At 40.4% G+C, this 17,277-nt stretch overlaps 3 protein-coding genes across 3 annotated transcripts; 1 reads left to right on the forward strand and 2 right to left on the reverse strand.

Annotated features, from left to right (window-relative positions):
• Nucleotides 1-1,422: 1,422 nt before the first annotated feature.
• On the reverse strand, nucleotides 1,423-3,060 carry LOC110920239. Its single transcript, XM_022164462.1, has one exon. It carries the CDS (start codon nucleotides 3,058-3,060, stop codon nucleotides 1,423-1,425), a length of 1,638 nt encoding a protein of 545 aa, XP_022020154.1.
• A 2,473-nt stretch (nucleotides 3,061-5,533) lies between these two features.
• On the forward strand, nucleotides 5,534-6,795 carry LOC110920238. The gene is made up of 4 exons (XM_022164461.1): nucleotides 5,534-5,762; nucleotides 5,980-6,106; nucleotides 6,157-6,697; nucleotides 6,787-6,795. The coding sequence occupies exons 1-4, from the start codon at nucleotides 5,534-5,536 to the stop codon at nucleotides 6,793-6,795; spliced, it is 906 nt and encodes a 301-aa protein (XP_022020153.1).
• A 5,285-nt stretch (nucleotides 6,796-12,080) lies between these two features.
• Nucleotides 12,081-16,833, reverse strand: LOC110914935 (protein argonaute 2). The gene is made up of 3 exons (XM_022159540.2): nucleotides 16,402-16,833; nucleotides 14,603-15,809; nucleotides 12,081-13,840 (listed from the first exon to the last, which is right to left on the reverse strand). The coding sequence occupies exons 1-3, from the start codon at nucleotides 16,787-16,789 to the stop codon at nucleotides 12,427-12,429; spliced, it is 3,009 nt and encodes a 1,002-aa protein (XP_022015232.1). The 5' UTR covers nucleotides 16,790-16,833; the 3' UTR covers nucleotides 12,081-12,426.
• Nucleotides 16,834-17,277: the final 444 nt, after the last annotated feature.

Below are 17,277 nucleotides of genomic sequence, written 5' to 3' on the forward strand. Positions count from 1 at the left end.
CCGGGACTTCGGTCATAAAATCTGCCAAGACTTGGCCTTTGATTGATGGTCGTGGTCTGAAAACCACGTTGTGACCTCCCAGTTCTATTGCCCATTTGGCTAGCCTTCCTGATACTTCTGGCCTTGCAAGGATGTTGCTGATGTTGTAGTTTGTTAGCACGTGGATGACGTGATTGGCAAAGTATCTGCGCAGCCGTCTTGAAGCGTGAATCAGTGCAAGGACTAATTTTCCATGATTGCATATCAGGTTTCTGGGTCGGTCAAGGTTCGTGACACGTAGTAAACTGGTGTCTGAGTCCCTTGACGATCGACGAGTAAGACTGCTCCGACTGCCTTATCGGAAGCTGATAGGTAGAGTACCAAAGGTTCACCTTTGTTTGGTGTGGTTAATGTTGGCAGTTTGATGAGACAGTCTTTCATCTCGCGGAACGCGCTCTCTGCTTCCGGAGTCCACTGAAACTGGCTTTTCTTCATACAATTGCGCAAGGTTTTGATGAACGGAAAAGATTTTGCAGCATGATTAGCTAGGAAACGATTGAGCGCGGCTAGTCGTCCTGCTAACTTTTGCATGTCTTTGATGTTTGATGGTGAAGGCATCCTTTCTATGGCTTGGACTTTTTCCGGATTCACCTTAAAGCCATCTTTTGTGACGATGAAGCCTAAGAACTTTCCTTCCTCCATACCGAATGAGCATTTTGCTGGGTTCAGCTTGATACTCACGCTGCGCAGCGTGTTGAAAGTTTTCTGGATGTTCGCCAGCATCGTGCTCTCTTCTTTGCTCATAATTACCAGATCATCCATGTACACTTCTATGTACTTGCCGATGGCGTCACTGAATGTTTCGTTCATCAATCTTTGGTAAGTTGCGCCCACATTCTTCAAACCGAAAGGCATCTTGGTGTAACAATACAGCCCTGTCGGCGTGCGAAATGCGGTCTTATCTTCATCTTGGACAGCCATTTGAACCTGGTGATACCCCTTGTAGCAATCAAGAAAGCATTTCCACCTGAATGTTGCCAGAGAATCGATTTTTTCATCTATGTCTGGTAAGGCGTAGCAGTCGCGTGGGCATGCCTTGTTTAAGTCTTTGTAGTCGACGCACATTCTCCAGCTGCCGTTTGGTTTCTTTACCATCACTGGGCTTGCTACCCATGTTTGGTATCTGACTTCTCTGATGATGCCTGCATTCAGGAGTTCTAGTACTTGCTCTTTAATGGCGTCGTGCTTTACATCGCCCAGGTGGCGCTTGGCGTGTACCACTGGCTTTGCGTCCTCTGAGACGTTTAGACGGTGCTCTGCAATGTGGCGTGGAACACCAACCATGTCAGCTGGTGTCCAGGAGAACACGTCCATATTCTCGTGTAACAACTTCTTGAGCGCTGCGCGTGTTAAATCGGACATCGCTGGTCCCAGGGTAACTGTTTATTCTGGGTGAGCGCTGTTCAACACCCATTTTTCTGCCTCTGCGCGTGGCGCTGGTTTACTTGCTTTTGTAGGCCTTATTTCATCTGTTGCTAAGACTTCCTTACTTGCGTATATCAGTGCGATGCCTGTTTCCGTTGGGAATCCGACGGGCGAATGTGGTGCAGAGCAAATCATACTGAAGTCTCCCTGGGATTCTCTTCCTAGGAGGATGTCGTGTCTTGAGTGTGCAGGTAGCACCATGAACGTGACTTCTTCTGTTCTTGAATTTCGTCCGTCCGAAAGTAACACAGGGAATGATATCTGTCTCAGGGGAAAGACGGCCTCGTTGCAGAAACCAGTTAATGGGTAGTCTACTGGCTCCAAGCGCGCCTTGTCCTCCTGGTCAAATTGATTGAAGCATTGTTCGTATATGATATCCGCGGTGCTCCCCGGATCGATGAAGATGTAGTCTGTTTGATAATGACCAATCACTCCTGGAATAACTATTGGTCGTTCTTCCCTTGGGCCTCCTCTAACAACTGGGAAGATGACTTGCTTCTCGCGCCATGAATCATCTTGTGTGCGCTTGTTGTAATTTTTCTTTGGTCTTCGTGGACCTCCCTGCTCCATGTGGGTTTCTAACTTCTTGAGTTTTTTGTTATCTGGCCCTTCGTCTCTCCTTTGGATTTGGCGGTAGTCGCGCTTTCTGCCCTTGACCAGGTGAGTGAGCTTTCCATCTCTTAGGGCCCTTTCAATTTCTTGCTTCAAGCTAAAACAGTCATCGGTTAGGTGTCCTGTATCCTTGTGGAATTCATAGTAGAGATTGGGATCTTGACCCCTTTTGTTGCGCATCTGCAGGGGTGGTTTAAATTGGTGATTTTCTGTGGCGAAGACCTCCGAAGGGGTCTTTGTTAATGGCGTCCACTGCTTCTCTCTGTTTTCCTTCTTTACTTCTTTTCGGTGTGCTATCTGATTGATTGTGTGTCGCGCATCTTCTCTTGGTGGGCTTCTTTCTCTATGACTGGAAGGCCTCCATGACTGGCCGCTGCCTTTTCGACCATGTCGGTCATTATAGTTATGTGCGTGTTGACGGTGGTCATCACCGGTCAACTGTTTGTCTGTCTGTGCTATTGTTTTGGCGGCTTCAATGAAGGTTTCCCAATCTTTGGGTCCTCCGTCTCTTCCTTTCACGCGCTTGATTAGATCATCACACTTGACTGCCATCATGAAATGTGCGCACATCACTTTTTCTCCCACATCTCCAATCTCCAAACATTCCTTGTTATATCTTGTGATAAAATCTTCCACGCTTTCGTGGTCTCGACGCCATATGTTTAGACAATCTGCTGGGTCCCTGGCGTGCCTCCGCTGTTGAGAGAAGTATACCAGGAACTTCTCTCTGAAGTCGACCCATGATTTAATTTTTCCTGCTGGTAAGCTGTCGAACCAGACGTGCGCTGCGCCCACGAACGTTTGTGCGAACAGGTGACACCAAGTTGGTAGGTTCCACCCACATGTTGCTCCTGCGCCTTTGAAAACCTGGAGATGATCATCTGGATCTGTCAGTCCATTGTATTTGCCAACGTTGTGCGGCAGCTTGGTTATGTCTATAGCGGCTGTGGCAATCTCCCTGATGAATTTCGAATCTTCAGCCATGTCGTCTGGACGATAGCTTAAGGTATAATCATGCTCTGCCTTTGGGTTGTACCCTGCGCGCTTTGCGGGCTTGTATGCTTCATGCTCTGGATGAAGTCTGCTAAACACTGTGGTTTCCCCTTTGTATGTTGGGTCGTCTTCTTCTTCATCCCATTATGTGTTCATATTGCGTGCGCCCAAACGAGCCTGGATCGGTTTTCTTTGCAAGTTGAGGTTTTGTACAAAGTTGCTTTCTGTTTCGCCGTAGGTATCGCGCGTGTCGTGTGCGCTTGGTCTTCTCACATTTTGAACTGGTCTTTTCTCCGGACGTAGGTTCCACGCGTTAGTCTGCTGAGTTGTATGTGTACTCAGAGACCTTGGTTGTGGAGTTACAAATGCTGACTGGTTAGCTTGTGCTTGGAGTAGAGCTTGCTGTGCGCTGAGTTGCGTATAAACGAGGTTTATGGACGCCATCTGTTCGGCATACCAGGAAGCTAGAGTTTTTCCTTCGGGTAGCCCTAAAAGTGCGGAGTAATTGAGTTGTGCTTGTTCCGATGGAGCTGAGGGGCCAGCTCCATGGCTTGGTGTCAGCATTGATGGTGGTGTCTGGTGCAACACCCCGGTCGGAGTTTGGAATGCGGCTCCGTTTGTGGTTTGAGTGATGATCCTTGCTAGTGGAGTTTGGAAAGTGGGTCCAGTTGTGGTTTGGCTAACAACCCTGGATACACTCCCAAAGATAGGAGGAAAATCATTGTTCAGTTGTCCCTCTTGGATGGTTTCGTTCCTTTGACCCCTTTGGACGTGTGCTGTGTCCGAAACGAGTTCGAAGGAAGAAACTTCTCCGTCGACTGGGTGTGAGGGATTTTGTTCGACCATTTTTTACGAGTGTTTTTTAATAGGGAAAAGAGATGAGATTGGTTTTGCAAAAAGCGGATGGCGCCAATGATGAAACACTGATTAACACTAGGTTAATCAGTGGGGTTACTTCGTCTATGGGGTTCAACCTCTTTCCTTACTCGTATCAATAGCTCGAGATCTGCAAAACAGTAAACACCGTAAGTCTCGTTAAGAGGGGGAGAAAGGGGATTTCCCTCTTAACCAGGCTCCGGCGTGAGAATAAGTACTGTTCTGAGAGAAATAAACAGTGTGTGTATAGAGTGAGTATGGAGAGTAAAAATCCTGAACCTGAATGATGAAGGGTCCTATTTATAGCCGGAGGGTAAAGGAGGGAGGAGCAGCTGTGCCAGCTGTGGGTGCGCGCCAGCTGTCCGACCAGGGGGAATATTCTCTTGGTCTGCTCTGTTGTGGCAGGCGTAGTGGTACACGTGGCGCGCTTGCATTTGCCCACGCTAGAAACCTTGTACTGACGTCGTCAGTTCTGCTCCCTGATTCGCTGCAGGCCTACGTGGCGTCCTGCGGTTGGTGACACGTTTTGTCCTTTATGTCTGGTAGAGCATCTTTGGTGCCACCTGCAGATCTTTCAGAAGTTTCTAGAAGCTTCTGGATTACTTTGCTGATGTGGCTGCCAAGTGTGCTCAGAAAGTAGTGTGGTCCCTACCATGTAGGCAGGGAATTGAGACCATACCTCTTCAGGTATTTTGACATGTGTGTTGGTTAAAAAGGTAGCGTCTAGTAGAAGTTTCATCCGGTAGCGTCTATTAGACGTTTCTTGTCGATGTGGTGTTGATTTTCTATTGGTTAAAAAAAGGTAGTGTGTCTGCTAGATGTTTCAACAAAAAACATGTGCTTTTGTTTTTACAATTTTAATGGCTATTATGTGTACTTATATCACTTTTGTAAAATTTGCTAGATTTGAGATTTTCTTGGTGTTTAATCTGTAATCCTATGAGCTTTGATGTTAATAATTGTAAAATTAACGAGTCCAACAATTTATATAAATACAACTGAATAATGGGCTCAACAAAACATATGCATACAAGAACATAACTTTTTCAAAGGTAGAATGATATAAAATTAATAAGATAAATCAAGCAAATAAAATGAGCATGTATTATTGTATTAAAAGAGAAAATCAACACTAAAATTACGCCAACGGACAAATAACTTTTTTTGAATAAAATTCAGTAAGACTAGAAGGTATGGGGCTGGCTAAGGCCCGGCTAGGACTGGCGCTGGTCTCCCACACCGCCCCCTGGGGCTCGGCTCGGCACAACCGGCACCCCACAGCCGGGGTAGCCGGTCCCATCTCATTGAAAACTAGCCGTTGGTAACGGCTTTATTATATAAAAAAAATCCTTTTCATTTTAAATAAATACCACAATCTCATCCATTTTTATGCAATTCTCTCCCATTCTACTCCCATTCTTCTCCAATTCTCTTCCTTTTTTATACAAAACACTCCATATTTTTTATACAATTTGCTCTAATCATGAATCCATTCAACCCAAACAACCCCAACCCAAACAACCCCAACCCGAATAATCCCAATCCGAACCAACCTAATTTTTTTTCGAGTCCCGCTTACACTCCGACTATGGATCCTTCGTGGGGGGCTTCGCAATTTCCGTTTTCGGGTTCCCAACAAACACCCAACGCCTTCTCACAAATGTCTCAACTTCAACAAATGCAACAATACCAAGCACTCCAACAAATCATGCAACGCAACACGTTTGAACAACTCCAATCGCAACCGCAACCCCCGGTTCAACTTGACGATGATGATGAAGAAGTCGTCCCCGAATCGCCACCGCAAGAGCTCACGCGCAAAAAAAAAACAAGGGGAAGGGAAAGAAGGTTGTACTCGAAACCGCGCCAAAATCGAGAGCAAAGGGGAGACCTTGGACGAAAGTAGAGGAGGAGGCGCTAGCAATGGCGTTTGTTAAGTCCTCTACTTGCCCGATAGTCGCTATAAACCAAACTTTTAATTTAAATTTTAAAACATTTATTTTTTTTACTAATGCAATATTTTTTAAAATTTAGGAAACAACCAAACGGGTAGTAGTTTTTGGAAGAAGACAACGGATAGATTTAACACGATTATGGAGCATGGTCCGGCTCGTGATATCGAATCCGTCTCGGGCAAGTGGCGTAAAATGATCAAGGTCCCGTCAACGCCTTTAACCAGATTTATAACCAAATTTACCTTTCTCCTCCTAGCGGGAGTAACGACGAGGACATTCTTAACCTTGCTATCGCCAAGTGGGACTCTCAAAATTCAACGCCTTTCCCCCACTTCCGAGCATGGAGCGTTGTAAGGAAAGAACAAAAATGGAAGCCGGTTCCAAATGAGGTCGCAACGGCCAAACGGACTAAAACTTCCGAGTCCGGAAGTTATAGTGCGGGAGGCTCCACCGCTCGTTGTCAAATCGACATAAACGACGACCCGGAAGATGACGAGGATGTGTTGCCCGTTCACGAGTCGGAACGTCCAACCGGGAGGGACAAAGCAAAAAAAGAAGCGGCCAGAAAGCAAAAAGGGGCCGGCTCGAGTGGAGGTGGGGCCGAGAAGGCATCGTCGAAAATGGACGACTTGATAAACGAATTCCGTTCGTTCAAAGAGTTCGCGGCCGAAAAATATACTCACAAGAAAACCGTGTCGGCCGACTATGCTCGAGCGGAAGATTTTAGGATTATGAGGTTGGATCTCGACTCGGTTCCGGAGGATGAACGCGAGGTTTATCGGAGGATGAAAGAAGAGGTGAAAAAAAATGGATGTCGTAGGTTGTCTAGTTTTTTAATCGTATCGTATCGTAATTTTTTTTCGTTTTTTATGTTTTTCGTTTTTAGGACTACTAATTTTTATGTAATTTTTTTAATGTTATGAAATAAATTTATTTAAGTTGTTTTATGTTGTAATTTTTAATGTTTTTAAAGTTTTTATTAAATTAACAAAAAAACGTAGGAAATAATAAAATATTAACGTGAGACCTCATCCTCCACCCCCCTCAAAAGTGAAGGAAGTCCATCCCCTACGAGCCGGTGATGTGGCGCCAAGGTGGTGGCCCATCCTCGTAGGAATGGACCTCACCATACCCATTAGTCTCCCATTAGTCTAATAGCATTACTTAAATCACATGACACTGACGTGAAAAAAGTTTTAAAAACAAGGGCAAAATTGATATTTGGGGAATGTCAAAAGTAAAGATTTTACCATTTTTGTAGAGAATAAATAAAAGGAACTGCTATGTTGCTAAGCCATCTATAGCAACTAGTTGAGTTGATGGAGGTAGCTGGCTCGTGTTTTTTCTTTGGTGTTGTCACTAGAATTACTACTCGCCGCAATGCGGTGAGGGATTCATTAATTATATATCATGTTAGATGAAAGACAAATATTTCTTACATGACCACGTGCCTGTGTGTAAAACCGAGAAAAAAATAACTAAGTCGATCTCTGACTCGCACGCTGCAACAGACCTATTAAACAGGGAAAAATAGACGCGCTGCGACGGACATGTCAAACAGGAAAAAAAATAGATGAAAAAACGTTGAACCGCACACGCACGTTGCGGCGTGTTAAGTCGGAAATTTAGAACGACACGTTAAATGGAGAATTTATGAAAGATAAAATTATATAAGAGACTAAAGTTGAAATTAAAATAAGTGTTGAGATTAAATTGCAAAAGATTAAAAGCTTTGGGATGAAAGTAAAAAAAAATTAAAGGGGCTAAATTGAAAAAGATGAAAACTTTTGAATTAGAAGTGAAAAATTAAATTAATCAAAGGGGTTAAAATACCAAAGATTGAAACTTTAGAGTTAAAAAAGAAATCAATTAAACAAAAGAGATAAATAGATTTAGTTAAACTGATGTTTAATATTATTATTGAGAACTTAAAAAGTATATAAGAGACTAAAGTTGAAATTAAAAAAAAGTGTTAAGATGAAATTGCAAAAGATGAAAATCTTTGGGTTGAAAGTAAAAAAAATTAAAGGGGCTAAACTGCAAAAGATGAAAACTTTTGAATTAGAAGTGAAAAATTAAATAATCAAAGGGGTTAAAATACCAAAGATTGAAACTTTAAACTTAAATTGCCAAAGATTGAAACTTTAGAGTTAAAAAAGAAATCAATTAAACAAAAGAGATAAATAGATTTAGTTAAATTGATGTTTATTATTATTATTTAATAAAAGAGATAAATAAAAAATAAGGGTGAAAAATTATCAGAGAATGACACGTGTCCAAAAAGGATTTTTGTTTATTAGTATAGAAAGATCTGTAAAAGGAACTGTATGTTGATTTAATTTTATTAGGATAAATTGTTTTCTTAGTGTTTTAACTAGTTGAGTACAGTGGCGGAGTCAGAAATTTTTTTCTATGGTGTCGTTTTTTCTCGATATCCGGGTTTGTAATAACTCGATTCCAATTTTTTTGGATCGGGTTGGGTCGAGTCGGGTCGAATTACATAATAAAAATCAATATAATAATAAAAGTGTCATGTCATTGAAATAACACAAAATAAAAATACAAAGTTATTTACAATATATAAAGAAACTACATTTTATAGTTGCTCCCTCCGTGTTTTCATATTTTGAAAATGACTCATAACATCTTCAATCGCAACTTTCGCAAAGAACTCTTTTTCAATATAACAAATGCAAGCATCAATCAAATCCTCATCACCCATTCGATTTCATAAATCCATCTTCACAAGCTTCATAGCAGAAAAAAGTCTCTCAACACTTGTCGTAGATTAAGGTACACTGGATTAGAGTTCAGAATTGGGTGTAAATCAATAAAATACATATAAGTATATAACACCAAATAATTGAGATCAAGGAATTACTATTTGTTATGAACACTTCTATCAATACAAGGAAGCCTTACCTTAGGCATAGAAGAAGATGAACATAACGGTGCGGCTGGCACCGCACCATATGGGCATTTTCGTCACGACAAGGGATGCAGGCAAATAGTCTCCGCGGACGACGATGCGGCCAGCACCGCATCTCGCGTATTTCTTGATCACAAATAGGAGACGCGGTAACCTCAGACGTTACCGCATGCAGCGATGCGGCTTGCACCGCATCCTATGCACTCAACAAGTGGGACTGACACCACAGTGCAAGTGGCACCAATGGCAGCTACCTGTCAGAGCTACGTAAACAATGGACTGACGTGGCGTAACCTCCACAACCGACAAGCCTGACACACCTGCAAAGGTGCAGCACGTCGTCAGTCCATCCATCATCCTCCTCCTTCACTCCTCGGCTATAAATACCAACCCCAAACCAGGTTTGAGGTATCTCTTCACAACTCTCTCACTACTACTATCTTACTTTGCTTCCCAAGCAAACTACTGATTCTCACGCCGGAGAGTGGTAACAAGGAGCACCCCCCACCCCATCCTCCTTTATGCACTCATAGGAATATGCCATCTTCACACTTCAATCTTGATCTATAAATTATAATATATACATATGCATCAAATATTTGAATGATAAAAAACGAACGAGAAAACTAACCTTTACTCATATTGATAATGATCAGATTTCAAAATTGCAATTCAAGAGGCAACGTGACTTTTAGTATTCTGGTAATTTGATTGCGATTCAACAAGAGGGAGGGAGATCAATCACACAATTTTTCTTTTAAGTTAGATTTAACAATTGAATTCAATAATTGAATATGGCCTATAATAGTTATTGGGTTATAAAAGTTAGACAAATATGAGCTTTTTGATTATTTAAAGCTTACTCTATAAAAAAAAATACCTAATTGAGCTTAATTTTTAAACTATAAATTTGGTTTATTATGTAAAAAGTTTAGAAAAAAATAAAAGTGTCTATCGAAAAAAACAATGGTGTCGATCGTAAAAAACAATGGTGTCACTAGCAGTTACTTTTATACTATACATATAAAGTACAAATTTGAATGTCGTCGGCCGACACCGTTGCCGAGTATGTGACTTCGCCACTGGTCGAGTACAAACTCAAAAAGTTTAAAAGCCTTGAGTTCATAAGCGCTCATTTTATAACATTTTGAGTCTCTATGTTTTAGTGGTTCTAACTACTTGAGTCCAAAATCAGAAGTACAAGTGTAAAAAAAATGGACTTAAAATGTTATAAAATGAGCGGTTAGGGACTGAGATCGTTAAACTTTTTAGTTTTAGACTCAATTGGTTAAAATCACTAAAAAACAGTTAAACAGGAACTCAAAAAGTAATTTACTCAATTTATTAATACTATTCCCTCCCCTATATATATATATATATGTATATATGTATATATATATAGGATAAGGATCATTACAGAACACTAATTCTTGCGAGAACAAAAAGAACAACTCTAAATCACTAAATTTTGGGATTTATGGTTCATATTTCTTAAATTTTATGTTTCTTACATTCATATGTGTATTATATATACATAAAAAATCATATATTTTTCCCTAAACATAATCTACATACATGTAGGAAATTTAGCCTACACATAACCTACATGTGTGTAGGTTATTTAAAAACTGAAGATTTTTCATATTTTGTTTTAAATTCTAGTGTGAGAAACAATAAATCTTACATTTATAACATTCTCATTTACTTTTTAGATTTTTAGGATTGAAATATATATATATATATATATATATATATATAGAGAGAGAGAGAGAGAGAGAGAGAAAGGTTAACATACAAAAGCCCTTATCATACTTCATGTACGCGACAATGGTAACCATCAGATCAGGGCTATAATCACGCATGGAACATATAATTACGCCTAATCACGCATGGGGAGTATAATCATGCACGTTAAGATGCTCGAAAATGTAATCACGCACGTTATGTATTTGGTCGCGTACGTTAATGTAGGTTAAGCCGTGAAGTACATTATACTTAATCTATATATATATATATATATATATATATATATATATGTATGTATGTATGTATGTATGTATGTATGTATGTATGTATGTATGTGTGTATGTATGTATAGGTGTGTGTGAGAAGGAGGGCTGGCTTGGACGTCCATGCTACGACGCTGAGGACGACGACGGGCCGTTGGAAGTGGTGTTTGGGATGGCCCCGGGCCTGGCGTGGCTGGGACGTCCCCACACCGAGTGCCCTTTTGGGAATTTATGCTAAAATGGTGTCTTGAAGCTAGTTAAGAAGTGTGGATGTGGAGCCTAATGATGAGCCTAGTACAAGGGATAGTGGGTCATAGTCTAGTGGAGAATTGGGCACTGGCCCTAGGTTCAAGGCCAGGTTTAGGGGTGGTCTTTGGGTTTTCCTTTCGAGTTTCGGGTTTGGTTACTTGGGTTCGGGTTGGGTTTCAGGTTTAAATATAAAATGGAAATATATGTTTTTTTTACAAAATAGTGAAGTACCATCAAACTTCATATTGCTACTAAAAACATATTATCAAAATTCATAAGACATTTGACAATATGATGTTTTATAATCTTCAAAAGTCCCAAAACTTAATGTTACAAACAACATTTGACAATATGATGTTATAATCATCGTTCTTTTTTTTTTTTTTTTTTTTTTTTTTTTTGGGGGGGGGGGGGGGGGGGGGGGGCAGGTTGTTTGGGGTTTTGGTTGGGAAAAATTGACCTAATAACCTACTCATATAAGGTTCGGGTTGCTGGGGTTTGGGTGGCTTTGAATTCGAGTCGGGTTTTGGGTTTTTGATTAAAAAAAGGGCAACCTTAGACATGTTGGTTGACAAGGGATTCACAGGCATAGTCTACAATGAGATCTTTTCTCCTCTAGTTAAATATTCTTCAATTAGAGTGTTGTTAGCTTTGAGCCTTTGACTACCTCTAAGAGATTATGAGTTGGAACAATATGTGGTCAAAATCAGTTTCCAACAACATGTGGATGACATGCTTGTAATGTGTAAAGACAAGCAAGAGACTAAAACTACAAAAGAGTTATTGATAGATTATACTTTGTTAGCTGTTGATAGCTGCAAAAGATTATACTTTATAAACACAAATTCGAAGTTAGCAAATTTCCCCTCTCTGCTTCATAGATTATACTTTCTTTTTACAAAGTTAATAAAATTAATTATAAAGAAAGCAAAAATCCATCAAGTTTATAAATAAAAGTTTAACGGAAGCTAAGTAACATCCAACACAAATAACTACACACACAAAACAGTAATTTTTAAACATAATTAACACACAATAGTGACAATGCAATACAAAATAGTAGCTAACATCAACCGTTTCACACATCTGAAAACATAAACTACCTTTCAACCTCCAAGGAAATCAAAAGGTTAAACACAAACCAAACCAAACCGACCTTGACTACAGGCGATGACACCTGTAGATTTTATCCAAGGTTTTATTCGACACACAAACAAAGAAAACACACTGAAAAAGAACGAAATGCATTAGATTCACGCACAAACCCCTTTGCTAATCCATTTTAGAAAGGATGTTTAATATGCGTATAGGCACTTCGACCCATCTCAAGGCTGCGGATTTAGATGAAGAACATAGAATCCTTGAGGTTTTGATCAAGATTGTAGAAGGCCCGATCAAACGAACTTGAAGGTGGAGCAGAACCTGAGTCTTCCATTTGCTTCACCTCCTCTTGAAACATCCGACCTCTGTACGCCAAAAGATCCGCATAGTACACAGGTGTCACCAACGATACGGGTTTAGTGCAACGTGCGAAAACAAAGCATAGGTCGTAGGTCAACCTCTGAATCTCATTGGATGAAAACCCGATCTCATCCCAAATTACCGTGTAGTGTGTTGGCTTACTCGTTCCAATGCCTCCGAAATGGCTACAAAGGTAGAAATCGAAGTTGGAAGTATGGACGATGTTCGTGTCCACGACTGTTCCCGGAGGCACGTTCCCGATCTCGTTCTCGTTGTTCAGAAACAAGCGAGTCGTGTGACGTTTCTGAGCCACAACGAATGTGACAAACGGACGGTAGTGTTCGGTGTAAATGGCTTTCTTCATATCAACCATTTCTTTATTCAGAACCATCTCAAATTGGTCGTCACTAACACCATCACGGTACACCACGATCTTGTTCGGTTTCACTTTGTTGATTTTAGCGTAGGTGTTGATCAGGTCCAGACACACGCTCCCGAAATTAACAATCTCCTCTTTACGATGCCCTTGTGGCCACACACGAGCGACATAACGAGTCGCACCACGGTCCACCGAGCCAACAACTGCTGCAATAGATGGGGACTCGGCGTTCATTGCAGCCGGGTGATTGACATCTGCTCCAATAAACATATAACGATCGTCTTTATTGAAATGAGGAAACGGATCAACAAGCTGCACATTGCAACCTTCTAACTTCGCGTTAATCTTCAAACCTAGGTTCGCAAGAAACTGATCATTTGCCTTGTTAGCGTTTTGAGATAAACAGCACTGAGTCATTACACCGATTTCGGTCTCGGACACCAATTTGAGAGACTTGTACCCATCGTGTCTCTCGGGCATCACACAAAAGATCATTTGCAACCTTCCGTTATCATACTTTCTACACTCCTCCACAAGCCATTTAAGAAGACTACGAACCGTATTAACATCAGATAACTCCCTCATGTTGGTGTTATACACATAAAGAGGTTCTGCCATTCGTACGCCTAAACTTGTGCACCGCTTCATCAATTTTGGAATGAAGGAATCGGCATCTAGCCAATCCCGATGCCGTTGACTGAAATCTATCAATGCCCACCGCTCAAGTGATTTTCCGGTGACTAAAGTTCTGCCTTGAAGAAGGTTATAGTGGCACTTCTGTTTGTCGACCATTACGATGTTGGTTTTACCATTGGAGCCACCGAGCTTCAGTTTAGGTGGTTCCAACACACGTCCATTAACCTCAGTCATATTCATACCGACACCAACTTCAAAGTTTTTAATCACCTCCGCACTGCAAATGTTAACCAACAATATTAGAATTAGAAGTAGCCCATTTACGAGCGGATAAGAGTTATGTTTTATCTATAAAAAGAAACGATGTTGAATGAGTCTTAACATGTCAAAAAGCAACAAAAGAGTTAAATCACTTTATTCGAAGAATTTAAAAAATATATCACAAAAAATATACGTTTGGTAAGATACTAGACACACTACTTACATACGGAAAAACAAGTGACAATATTTGACCCGTAATTAAAATTACCATTTAGTTTTATTTCTAGAGGGAAAATGAGTCAAACATGCAAAACAGTTCGAAAATAAACAGAATGTGTTAACTTAAAGCATAATAGCTCATAAAGAATTTATTCAAAAAATCAAATCTCACAGTAACATAAAAGCTTAAATAAAATCTCACAGATATTCAAGAAAACTAAAATATAACAGAAATAATACAAGTTCGGCAATATATTAGACACGCTACTTATGCTTCTAAAAATGATCATAGTTTAAGCAAAAAAAAAAAAAAACATTCCAGGCGAGACGCCTTTCAACACGTATCTAGATTACCCATTTTAGTTAGAAACTACTTTGATTTGTAATAATGATGATATTTAAAAAAAAAAAAGCATTCCGGATGAACTCAATCTGACCCGTTCCGACCCGTATAAAATGCTACCACATGTTGCTTGACCCACACATTTTGCCATGTTTATTAAAACAGCAAACGTAAACGCACATATAGCATAAAAAATTTGAAAGAACAGCTACATACCCATGCGTGCCGGTTCCAAACTCTTCATGAACAATACCACATATCTCCTTCCTCCTAACATCCGGTGCAAGAAGAGACAGATCTTTTAGCCTCCTAGCAGCTTCCTTCCCCAACTGCTCTTTCGGAAACCGTCTATCTTCATCCAACACACAAAACTCCATTGGAACAAGGTTCGGCTTTTTTTCGGTCCCCAAATCCAAACACGGGATACCCTTATGCATTATTTCCTTACCCCACTTTTCTCTAAAGTAATCTGTCAGCATGACAACTTGTGGCGCTTTCTTCCCTTCAAGATCTTCTTGCTCAAAGGAAATGTCCTTCGTAAGTTTCTCAGACAAACCAAACACCGTGTACCTTTGCTTTGTACGGCGATGAGTCACCGTCACCTTCAATCTTTTCAACGCCGCCATAACCTTGTTCCTGTTCCTTGTAATGTCATTGACTTGTTGTATCTCCCTGAGATGTTCTTTAAGGAAATCAAGAACAGGCATCCGTTTACGAAACGGCATAACAGAATAATCCGTACACATTATCAACCCGTTGGAAGTGACCTTTAGGCTCTGTTGAGACCCTCTATACGCAGCAACACCACAACGAAGATCGTCTTCCCTTCGGTGAACTCGCGGGTACATACCCCGTCCAACCGAAACCTTTTCCCGGAAAAGATTTGCCTTCATTACGACATCCAGAGCCTGCAGGACTTCACGAGGTACGTGTATAGCATTCCCGTTCAAGAAATCCTGTAGCTTTGAAAGGTTTAGCTCGTTCCCGAACTTGATGGTGCACACGTAAGACCGACCGCCTACTTGAACACTGTAAGCTCCCGCTTGCAATACGACTGCACTGAAAATATTCTTTTCACCGTCATAACCAGTCTGGAGTAGCGGAATCCGATCGGGATATTCAGAACATAGTTTCTCTTGGATCTGTCGTAAGGATGATTTCGGAATCGATTTTTTCAAAGCTCGAGTAGAAGACGATGCTTCTTGTTCAACCGCATGTTTGATGTCTATGTCGTAGCGTAGTATAGTGTTTGATGGATCAAACTTGACAGGAAAATGGTTTACAAGAAGCTTCACCGACCTCATTGCGAGTGTACCGCGGTCCGGACGCTTAATTGGTAGAAGAGCATTTGTTACATCATCTTTTGAGTGGTCTGTAACACTAACAGTTGATAATTTTGAACTGACTTCTTGAACCTGACGATCTGAAAACAGAGAACAAACACACCTTCAATATTGATTGAAGACAGTAAATAAATCAAAAATAACTTCAAAAATGAGGGGGAAAAAATAAATCAACACAATTAAATACTAAATTAAAACACAATTTCAAAATGGATTGAAAATACTAAATAAATCAAACACAATTTCAAAATTTGATGAGAAAAATTAAATTAAATCAACGCAAATTTAAAATAGATTGAAAAACTAAATCAACACAATTTCATAATTGATTGAAAAAGCTAAACTAACACATCTTCAACAAAAATCGAAAACAAAACTATATTAACATAACTTCAATATGAATCGAAAAAACCAAATTAATACAGTTTCAAAATTGATTGATAAAAAAAACAAAATTAAGTAATTAACACAATTTCAAAAATGATCTAATAAACTAAACTGATTGAAAGACGGTTTAAAATAATGAAATTAACCTAACTTCACATAATGTATTAACCTAACTAAAAACTAACAAATCAAACAAAAATATCCACTTATTTAAACACAATTTTTTTTTATTTAAACACAATCAAGCAACAATATAGAAACAAACTGTAAAGTGATGAGTTATACCATTCCGGTTCTGAGTTAGGGTTTGAGTTTGGGCCACAGCCGGTTGACCAGACGCAACACGACTCCACGCGCTGACTTCCGGCACTCGATCGGCATTCTGCCTAGGGTTAGCCGGAGTCGGTTGACTTTGCTGACCACGGCCGCGACCACTTCCGATCCCACCGGATTCTCGACCCCTGCCTCTACCTCTACCGCCTCCATAATTTTCCTGATACTGTTCCTGCTGTTGATTACTGTATTGTTGCGAATAATTTCCGTTCCGTCCACCGCGATGATAACCACCACCACCACCACCGCGGCCACCGCCTCCTCTGCCGCCATTACCGCGGCCACCACCGCGGTAACCACCGTCATTTCCGCCGCGATTGTAGTTGTTGTTTCGCTCCATTGTGAATTTTTTGGATTGTGAATGTTGGTGAGTGAAGCGTCTGATTGTGGGTTTACTTATATAAGTGAGAATTGGTAACTGTGGTTAAGTGGGGGAAATGACGATATTGCCCTTTTGGCTTGGTCACCAAGCTAAGGTAGGACATATTTGAAGTCTAGAATGTTCGTTGAAACTGATCAGGGAAAATAAACCGTGTGGGTCCGGTTTTGCTTGATCTTTAGTTTTATACTTTTCTTTTTGGATTCGGTTTAGTTGTGTTAATTTAAATCGTGCGATAAGTGATAAAACTCTTTACTTTTGATTTGTATTCTATCATTCTCAACTTTCAACTTATGCACTTTTATACTAACTAATTGAACTCTAACTCGGTTAGTATTTTTGCTGATATGGCACTTTGTTTGTTGACGTGGCATTTGACGTTGCTTTTTTTTATTGATGTGGGACTTATTTTGTGACGTGGCAAACGATGTGGGGGCTAATGCGGCATT

This window comes from Helianthus annuus, chromosome 16 (genome assembly GCF_002127325.2).
Source record: "Helianthus annuus cultivar XRQ/B chromosome 16, HanXRQr2.0-SUNRISE, whole genome shotgun sequence".
Taxonomy (NCBI): domain Eukaryota; kingdom Viridiplantae; phylum Streptophyta; class Magnoliopsida; order Asterales; family Asteraceae; genus Helianthus; species Helianthus annuus.

Bases quoted from the DNA above. Each gene is read 5' to 3' on its own strand.
- LOC110920239 (XM_022164462.1), bottom strand. From the start codon at position 3,060: ATGGCTGAAGATTCGAAATTCATCAGGGAGATTGCCACAGCCGCTATA.
- LOC110914935 (XM_022159540.2), bottom strand. From the start codon at position 16,789: ATGGAGCGAAACAACAACTACAATCGCGGCGGAAATGACGGTGGTTAC. The intron at 15,810-16,401 runs GTATAACTCATC...CTCTGTTTTCAG, and splicing joins CCTAACTCAGAACCGGAATG to ATCGTCAGGTTCAAGAAGTC. The intron at 13,841-14,602 runs GTATGTAGCTGT...TAACATTTGCAG, and splicing joins TTTGGAACCGGCACGCATGG to TGCGGAGGTGATTAAAAACT.
- LOC110920238 (XM_022164461.1), top strand. From the start codon at position 5,534: ATGGATCCTTCGTGGGGGGCTTCGCAATTTCCGTTTTCGGGTTCCCAA. The intron at 5,763-5,979 runs GCAAAAAAAAAA...TTTAAAATTTAG, and splicing joins GCCACCGCAAGAGCTCACGC to GAAACAACCAAACGGGTAGT. The intron at 6,107-6,156 runs GTCAACGCCTTT...TTCTCCTCCTAG, and splicing joins CGTAAAATGATCAAGGTCCC to CGGGAGTAACGACGAGGACA.